Source organism: Astyanax mexicanus, chromosome 8 (assembly GCF_023375975.1).
Source record: "Astyanax mexicanus isolate ESR-SI-001 chromosome 8, AstMex3_surface, whole genome shotgun sequence".
Taxonomy (NCBI): domain Eukaryota; kingdom Metazoa; phylum Chordata; class Actinopteri; order Characiformes; family Acestrorhamphidae; genus Astyanax; species Astyanax mexicanus.
In genome coordinates, this window is record NC_064415.1 from 19,818,262 (window position 1) to 19,827,937 (window position 9,676).

The 9,676-nt window shown below is 38.8% G+C and overlaps 1 protein-coding gene across 1 annotated transcript; it reads right to left on the minus strand.

Moving 5' to 3' along the window:
* Positions 1-42: 42 nt before the first annotated feature.
* Positions 43-6,414, minus strand: cct7 (chaperonin containing TCP1, subunit 7 (eta)). The gene is made up of 11 exons (XM_007242039.4): positions 6,315-6,414; positions 4,001-4,154; positions 3,801-3,907; positions 3,056-3,234; positions 2,702-2,873; positions 2,413-2,577; positions 2,066-2,254; positions 1,736-1,833; positions 1,269-1,401; positions 842-1,048; positions 43-651 (listed from the first exon to the last, which is right to left on the minus strand). The coding sequence occupies exons 1-11, from the start codon at positions 6,318-6,320 to the stop codon at positions 418-420; spliced, it is 1,644 nt and encodes a 547-aa protein (XP_007242101.4). The 5' UTR covers positions 6,321-6,414; the 3' UTR covers positions 43-417.
* Between the last annotated feature and the right edge of the window lie 3,262 nt (positions 6,415-9,676).

Sequence of the window (9,676 nt, forward strand, 5' to 3'; positions counted from 1 at the left end):
TTTTAATCAATTTAAAAATCCATAAATAAAGACGGCAGAAGGTGAAATGTGAAAGTTTTGACTTTAATGGTCCAATAAATAGTTCCACTGAATGACCAACATGGGAACATACTGCAGTCTGGCTTAAACGCCCAAACCAACATCAGTGCTTCTACAGTTTCACAAATCAGACAGCCATATTTTTCAGCGCACACACTAGTTGTCTCCAAATTGTACAAAACAAACTGCCTCTATCCAGCCACAGCTTTAAATTCCACTTACTTACAATATCCATAAGCACAAGCATTATAGATGAAGATAAGTTAAATGGAATCAAAACTGATGGCATCCTTTGACCTTCAAACAGAACAGTCCAGAAGCTACACATCTAAAGACCTGGACTGACCAGGGTTGGTGTGCATACTGGGAGGGGGGGGTTTAGTGGGCGTGTGCGGGTCTACCGCGTCCCCTTCCTCTACCAGCAGGTCCTGGTGGGCCATCACCGCCGGAGCGGGGGTTCTTGATGGTTTCGTCTACGGAGAGGATGAGACAAGCAGCCTCTGAGGCAGCGGTCAAGGCGTTGATGCGTACGATTGCGGGCTCCCACACACAGGCCTGGAAGTTATCAGCGATGTCCTCGTTGTTTACATCCACACCATACCACATTCCACCCTGAGAGACAAAAAAAGTCTCACCAGTTACATACAGTGAAAACATCTATCCCATTTCAAGAGGAAATGTCTTCTTCTGATACAGAGGGCTATACATGAGCTAGTTTGCCAATTAATGTGTATGTGTTTTTATAAAGAATCATCCCTTGTCAAAGATGGCAGAGTGTGTCCTCCTGCGTCTGCATATTTACCTGTGCGTGTTTAGCCCGGAGTTTGTTAAGGATATTGGTAGCATCAAAGCCTGCATTATCGCACAGTTGCCTGGGGATGATTTCCAGGGCCTTTGCGTAAGCTCCGATGAGCAGCTGCTGCTTTCCTGGGATGGTCCTAGAATAATCCCTCAGGTACTTTGACAACTCCATCTCAATGGCGCCACCTCCAGCCACAATAGAGTCATTCTGCAGTCAACAGAGTAAGACATGGTGATGAGCAAGTGTGTGAGGAATCAAGTACTTTGTTTATTGTTAGTCGTGTCGCATTGATGATTCAATCTACACAGCTCATTTTATAGAGAAAAAAAAAATGGAACCCAGAGTAAATAAAATGTATTGGCCTCTCTAGGTCAGCTATTCTAAACTTTAGAAAGTGCAATATATCAGACACAGTGGTTCAACTCACCTTGATGGCTCTGCGCACAATCATGATGGCATCATGCAGCGATCGCTCTGTCTCCTCCATAAACTGCTCAGCACCTCCCCTGAGGATTATGGTGCAGGTCTTTGCCTTCGGACAACCTTTGAAGAAGTTATACCTGGAGAAGAACACTAACCAGTCACTATACAAATTTACTCTCAATTTACAGTAACTACTGTCCATTAGGAATGTGCCATATCGTATCGTATTCAATAATATCGGCATCATATTTGAATATCGTGAACAATATTATACCCTGAAAAATGGTGCCATATCACCCACCCCTAATTATCAAATCAGGGTACTACTTTTTTTTTTTGCTGTTTTGAGCAAAAGAAAAATTCACACTTCTCATTTGCCATTATGTATCTACTAGAGACAGATATATGGAGATATTTGGACAGCATCATTAGTATCATGACATGGATCATTAAATGAATTTCAGTGTTTACCTCTCTCCTCCAACCTGCACCTCCTCAAACAGCTCACACTGGCCAAGAACGTCATCAGTGAGAGAGCCGACACTTGTCTGGATGGAGCCACCGCAGGCCTGCAAAAGATATCAATCTTTCTTAGCACACAATTATATGGCAAAAAACAAACAAACAAAAACAAACCGTCCAGTCGAAACGGCATGTATTTTGGAATTTACCACTAAGAATCCAGCTGTATCAGTAATGAACTGCTATAACACTAATACTCATGGAATCATACTCAACATACATTACAAAATGACAAAAAATTAAAAGAAAAAGATTGGAAAAAATGACAATATTCCATACCATCATGGTTCTCTTCAGATCCTCCTCCTGAACTCTACCAGCACAGAACAGATCTCTGTCAGCGAAGTACTGTGTGGCCACGTCCCCAATGGGCAACTTGGACAACACCACCTTGGCACCAGACTTGTAGATCTTCTCCAGCTTATCATACAGTATATTCCACTCAGCATCAACTATGGCCTGGTAGTCCTAAAGAACAAAGTACATAAAGGAGTGAGGATGCTTTAATAAACATCTGACTAACTAAAGTGGAGGAAAAACACAAAATTAAAGGTGATGCCCAAATACCTTTTAAGTACAATCAGCATTATAGTCTACTGGACTTGATGGAAAGCTCTGATACTGACCTCTACACTCTTGACACGAACTTCAGCATTGTCCTTTTCTGCCTTCAGCTCCAGCTCAATGTTAAGGAGGGCGATCTTTGGGTTCTCATAGCGTTTCGGTTGCATTTCAAAGCCAGCATAGGAGAAGGTCTTCTTAAAGGCCACACCAGCCACCAGCTGAGATTCCTGCAGAACAGGGGAAAAAGAAAAATCAAAGTTAAGAGTGTTATGTATTCACTCATTCAGCTTCCAGAAGCTGGTAAGCTGCCAACACACACTGAACAACTTGTTTACTAGAACATCCCCTCACCTCCAGAGCTCCACCTTGAACTTTCTTCATGCCAATCATCTTGAGTGGCAGCAGTTCATCCAGCATCATCACTGCATCTACCACCATCTTGGAGAAAAATTCCTTCTGTCCAGCAATCAGCTTTGAGTTAAGTGCTGTGGCGGCACATTTCTCCAACAACTGCCTCTGCTCCCTGAGTGAGTGAGAGGGTGACCAAAACAAAATTATATTAGACAGACTACCACAAGAACTTTTAACCAGTTATTGACTATAAATTTAACATGGTCCTTGTTTCAATGTAACAGACAAAAAGAATATCATGCTCCATTACAAACAGCACTAACTGCTGGACAAGAGCATGGATGTCAGACTTACTCTTTGTTGTCCTTTTTGACGGTGACTGCAATCTCCTTGATCTTTTTGACTGCAAGCTGAGTGGCAATACGGAAAGCTCGGATAATGGTCTGAGGGTGGAGGCCTTCTTCCACGTACGGCTTCAACTGCTTCAGAAACTCAGCTGCAAGAAGAGTCACTGAGGTGGTTCCATCACCAACCTACATGTATAAATACAAAATCATTAACTTTGTTCTTATGAAACCTGGTTTTGATCAGAAAATAAGAACCATCATGCAAACAGCATACATTTTTTTCAACCAGTGATTGAAAATTATTTCACAAATTCCAAATACATGTCTAGATCATTTTTTCCCCTGTAAAATTTATGGATATAAAATTATAGATCTTATGAATTTAACGATACACTCTGCTCACACTTCAATTCAAATCACAATATTGAGATTACGATTTTATTTTATCGCAATATTAAAAAAAATAGAAAGGATTTTTTTTTCTGTGTAAGTGTAAACAACTAAAACAATGCACATTTCTTAAAAAAAAAACTTCAGTCCCCTGCTATTAAACGTAATTACCAAGAACAGTGGTTCGTGGCCACATTGTATCGTTACACACCAAATTGACGGTTAAATATGTCTCTTGAATATGTAATTGGTACTTTCCATGTTTATATACATATATATATATAAATAAAAATAATGGCAGACATTCTTCTTCTTTTTTTTTTTTTAACAATGCTAGACATTAAGACTTGATTCAGACATGCCTCTGCATCCTGAGACCTGGCGATGTCCACCAGGGTTTTAGCTGCAGGGTGGACCACATCCAGCAGCTTCAGGATGGTAGCACCATCATTAGAGATGGTGGCTTTGCCTGTAAGCAGAAACATGTATATAAAAAGTAAGTACACCTTTTTAAACCACACTTTGAAGCTCTTCAGCCCTCTCAGCTCTTCTGTACATTTACCTCTGTTGTCCACAATGAGCTTATCCATGCCACGAGGGCCCAGAGTGGTCCGCACAGCCTCTGCGATGACCTGACAGGCATTGATGTTGCTGATGAGCTGGGGGACACCCTGAGAGGTGTCTGTCCCCTCCTTCAGCAGGATAACTGGAGTGGGCTGAGAGAGAGAGAAAAGTAACAAACTTAGTAACAATGTCACTTAGTACATTTCATCTACTTTGCATAACCTCTGAAAAGAGCTCAGCATCATGGTATCATAGTGCCTGTCAGTGGTTAATGTCTGACATGCACCAGTATGCTGCAGTGCAAGGTTTATAGTCAAAGATATGCTGTCAATGCAAGGAACTGATCAGCAAAAGTTCTAGAAACATTAAATAAGTTTTTTTTTTTTTTTTTTTTAAAGTGGTTTAAAAAAAGATTTGGGATGCTCTGGACCACAGTGTAAAGAAAAAGCAGCAACTATTGTCCAGCACCTCCCGGAACTCCCCCAAGAAGCTGAGAAAACTATTCCAGGTAGGGCTAGGAGGTTAATCAAAATAATATGATTAACTGAATTAGGGTTTCAATGTGACTTCCAAAATGGGATAATCAAGATTGTACATCTTTATATATGATTCCAGTGATTTTTAAAGTTTACACTTCTGATGTTATGTTTGCACTGTGTTTAAAATAAAAGCTGCATTTAAGGTTCACAGGGGCTGCTTATTACTATGTAAAAAATAAATTCTATTTTTTTATTAAACAAAAGAAACAATAGCTTGCACAGCACATTAAATTGTGCCAATTTGTATTTGAAACTCACTCACATTTGAAGAATATCTAAATTACTGTTACTCTACTTCATGAAATAAGCCATATGAAAATTCCAGAAGTGTGCAATTTTTTTTCTCAAAGCTAAAAGCGGTACTTAGACGAGTCTAAAGCATAAAACATGTCCTGGTTCATTTAAAACTTTTTTGTTTAGAAACTAATTCCATGTTTTCTTGTATAGCTTTAATGTTTGAAGTATGAAATGTACAATGTAGAAAATCATAAAAAGAAAGAAAACACATTGAATAATTAAGGGAGTTTCCAAATTTTTGCCTGGCACTGTAAAACAAATAAAAAACACAAACATAATATATATTCACAAATGTAAATAACCAAACAAGCCGGTTTAGACATTTATTTAGACATTTATTTGTCTGCTGTCAAAATTTAGCCAACTTAGCTTAGCCTTGCTAGGTTTACTAGCTTAGCTACAATAAACACTAGTAGCTAAGGTTACCATCAGTTTGCTTGCTTGCTGTGGGTCTGAAACACAAACAACTTACGGGGAGAGTCTTAGTTCTTTAAAAGCCAAGAAAACCCGCTTGTTTAAGAATAAAATAACTAAGCTGGTTTAATATAAACCTCAGTGACCAGCAGCAACTAACGTTAGACCATCGAGCTAACAGTCTTAGCTTAGCTAGGTTGGTACCCGTTAACAGCCCATTCATACTGTTAGCCATCCAGCTAACAGAGAGTTAGCATTTAGCTAACAGCGGGGTGTTCTGTCGAGTTGTGCTACCCTGTAAAAGTGTGCTAGCCTACTGTATATTTAAATGTAAAAAATCCAAAAAAAGCAACATATTTAAAAATACTCTTGATTGGACATTAATTGTTTATGTAATTGTAATGTTAATTGTTTATAGAGGTGATTACAACCAGGGTTTTTTGTATTTTTCATTGCTCGCTTATTAATTTTATTATTATCAAATGCCATTTACACATTTGGAACACTCAAAAATGACAGACAGATAGCTCAGGCTGTTAAATGCACTTAAGTAAAATTTAGTAAAACTACCATAAAACGCATAAAAACATAAAATTAATTTGGGTACGCGCATGCGCACTGGTGTGAGAAGCACATTTTGATGGGTAGCACAACTCGACAGAACACCCGGCTACAATAAAGAGGTGGGGCTTCCAGCAAATCCTCACACACACAACAGTTTCACCAACATTTCGCCCATTTCCACCCTAAATACAAGTTACTTCCACTCTTCTATCGCCGTTAAACAGCTATAACACACAGCAGAACCGAGAGATACAACACTACCAGACACAGACAGCACTGAGACACACAGACCTACAGCACAGACAGCAGGGTTACCTAGCTTAGCATCATTTTAATAACACTATCCTTAGAATCCTGAACCTTAAACTGCTAAATATCTGCACAGGTCGAAAGAGCACAATGTCCTCTCTCATAATATCCAGCTCAGTACTCTTTCCAATGCTCCACGCGCTCAGATGGAGGCAGATTTCCAGTGAAGCAGCATGATTTTGTACTCACCATCATCTTTGCGGCGAGAGGAAGACCGGCCGGGTCCCACAATGCACTGGAACTCTCTAGAACCAAGCAGCGCCTGTAATTCTCTATCAACACCAGAGGGCGCTGCAGCAGCACTGCCACTCCCTTATTATAGAACTGTAGAGAAATACAGGTACAGTTATTTAAATGAAAAAGTATTAATTTATTATTTTGTACAAGCTTAAATTTGACATTGAAAACTCAGAAAGTCGCTAAGTGACACATACTGACATTCTGAGAGCATCAGAATCTTTGACCATATTTACAGAATGTAGTTGTGCTGGGTTAGTGCTAGAGATACAACTTGCTCCTTTTAAAAGTGTATTTTTAGCTTCTACATTTTATAACTAGTTCTAATCTGATGTATATAACAAAGTCAAAATATACTGTAAGTTATAAAATTGTTGTTGTGTCATTTATGTCACATAAGGATTTTAAACTATTTTTTCAGTTATGTGCCCACAATAAAAATAATCAGGAGTAAGCTACTCACTGAATTTATCTTTGCTTTGTTGTCAAACTACACACTAGGCAAAATCTACCACATGCTTCCTAAATTTTACCCAATAAAATATTGTAAAACGTTACATGAAGAATCTATTTAATAAATTAAAAGAAAAAATAACAAAAATGTACTCTCACTCTGTTTGGCTTGAATTCATCCAACAATTTGACTAAATATTACCTAAATAAAAAAAAAAGCTAAGACCTAACATTTCTTAGTAGGCTATACAAAAGTTGCATATGTCCTATTGGTCCCTGACATTCTTTATTTGCATTTATTTGCCCCCACCCCACCACATCATAAGAAAGGATTTTATCACCTTCTAAACTTATTAAAATATTTTTTACACAAGCAACCAATACAGCTGAAACCAAAAAGGAATTTTCATCAAAATAAATATACTTAGTGTTAAGTGAGAGAGTGTGACTATCCTGAGAGAGATCATATAGAGCCAAACTCTTCTGATTTATTCAAAATTTTTATTCAACGTTATTTGCAAAACAGGATACAAACCCCCTTAACTATCAAAATTAGACTCCCTCGTTTAAACTAGAGGCCCCCTTTTTAACTCGCACAGTAGTAAGCCGGTCTTTGGTGCAGAGATTGTGTATCTGTGCAGATAAATGATATCTAAGCCTGTTCCTCTGTGTTATCCTCTGTGTACACTAGAGGTCGCAGTAAGATAAGGCACTCTGTACTGCAGCCTGGTCTCAGTCTGTTCACATATCTTTACCATTTACTCCAGTTTATCCTTTACCTTCACATCTGTATGATGTGATTGTGAGGATTCTGGTAAACATTATTGTGATGAAAAGCCACTAAGCCGTTTGTGGGAGTGTTTTTTGGGATATATCTGAAGCTGGTCCGTTTCACACACAACCGAAACGTCACTCTGCTTTGCTTATGTTCTTCATAATCGGTTTGCCTGCCTCTGTAACACTTTAGGGTCACAGTGTCAGCGTTTTGTAGGCCTATGACTAGATAACAGAGAGATTATTGGATATGTTGGCTGTATGTGATGAAAAAGCATTAACTCTGAGCAGCATTCAGGCATGAAGTGCTGGGCTATTTTGTAAAGAAATGTATGATTGCTTGCAGGACAAAAAAAACTAATTTAGAACCATTTAATGTTCAGTAAACACCTATATTAGAGTGCACGCATCTCTTATTATATTTAATTCTGTTAATTTTAGCATATATGTTCTCTTGTGCAGATATGGCCAAAAGTGTTGACTCCCCGGATTTCTTTCCAGAAAATTATTGCAATTGCACATATTGTGTTATACACGTTTATTTCCTTTGTGTGTATTGGATCAACACAAAAAAACAATGCTAAAATGTATATAATTTCACACCGAAACGGGCCAGACAAAGTTATTGGCACTCTCAACTTAATATTTGGTTAAACACTCTTTGGAAACAATAACTGAAATCATTCAGTCGCTTTCTGTAACTGTCTACAAGCTTCTCACATCTCTCATCCGGATCTGCTGGCCTCTTCAGAACTCTCCAACACTCCACTCCACTCACCTCTAGGAGATTTCTGAAGTATGTTTGGGGTCATTGTCCTGCTGGATCCTTTTTCGAACTGTGCTTTTTTATTTTCTTTTTTTTGACATTATTTGTGTTTGGCATTTTTTTTCTTTATCATTTTTATGATAAGACATATATATTTTGACAGACATATATACATAGACACTGCATAGCGTAGCAGCCTGCGGAATCTATGTATACATGTCTGTCATTATCAGTACAGTGATGGCGGCACACGGAGCTAAAGCTTGCATTGTAGGATGTAAACAGAGGTTATTAATAAGCTTCTTGTGCCTCGTTTTAAATATCAGGGCTCTCCAGAGGTGTGGAGCTACTTTGAGCCTGGATAATGGTCTAAAAGGCGATTTATCGGGGCAAATTATGCCCCGTGTCACCCAGTCTGAGGAGTGTTTGGACAAGCTTTTAAAATTTCTGGATCTCGGAACGCTGCGGGAGAACGGAAGTGTGCTATTCATCAAATGTAAGAATTTTTTATCATGTTTTACTACACCAAAAGTAACATTTGTACAAGTGTCAGTATGCCTGTGTCTCTGCTTGAGTGTAGCTGGCAGGCTAAACCTATCAATTTTTTTCCTCTCTCTCTCTCTCTCTCTCTCTCTCTCTCTCTCTCTCTCTCTCTCTCTCTACACACACACACACACACTATAAAAACACACAAAGAAAACACATGTTCAGGTCTTTATCCACACACTACAGGTTCCTCTGAAACTGGAACCTCCATGTTCAGCTGGATGTAGGCTATTTTCCCCCGGAGTAACTACAGGCTGTAGCTGCTGTGGTTGGTTAATGTAGTCTGGTGTGCAGGGGAGGCGCACTCCTCTCTCTCTGATGTGTCTGCAGTCTGTGGTTGAGCTCAAAGCTTGAAAGGTTCACTGCTTTTAGACACATACAATTATCAGACATTTATACACATACGCAGCCCAGCCTGCCTCGCCCTTTCAGAGGGTAGCCTTTAACAGATATTTCTGGATACATTGGCAGACACCCCACCTACTGCTGCGTTCAGGCTTACTGTAGCTCTGAATCCTGAACTGTGGCAGGATGGGAAAAAAGAGAGCTCAGCAGCTTGTTGAAGAGTATTCTTCCAACTTTGTCAAGTCGGATAATAACTATATAATAAGATCATCAGTGATTTATGACTACCCTTATAAAAGAAAAGTACTATTAAGTAATGTTTTAAGGGAAGCACAATTAACATGGAAAAGTACATACCTTTTAAAATTAAAATATGTATTTAATACATACTAAATGTACTATTTCGGCAACAACTTATGGTAACTCAAGT

Bases quoted from the DNA above. Each gene is read 5' to 3' on its own strand.
- cct7 (XM_007242039.4), bottom strand. The intron at 1,402-1,735 runs GTAAACACTGAA...GTTCTTCTCCAG, and splicing joins GTGCAGGTTGGAGGAGAGAG to GTATAACTTCTTCAAAGGTT. The intron at 652-841 runs GTAAATATGCAG...TTTGTCTCTCAG, and splicing joins TCCGGGCTAAACACGCACAG to GGTGGAATGTGGTATGGTGT.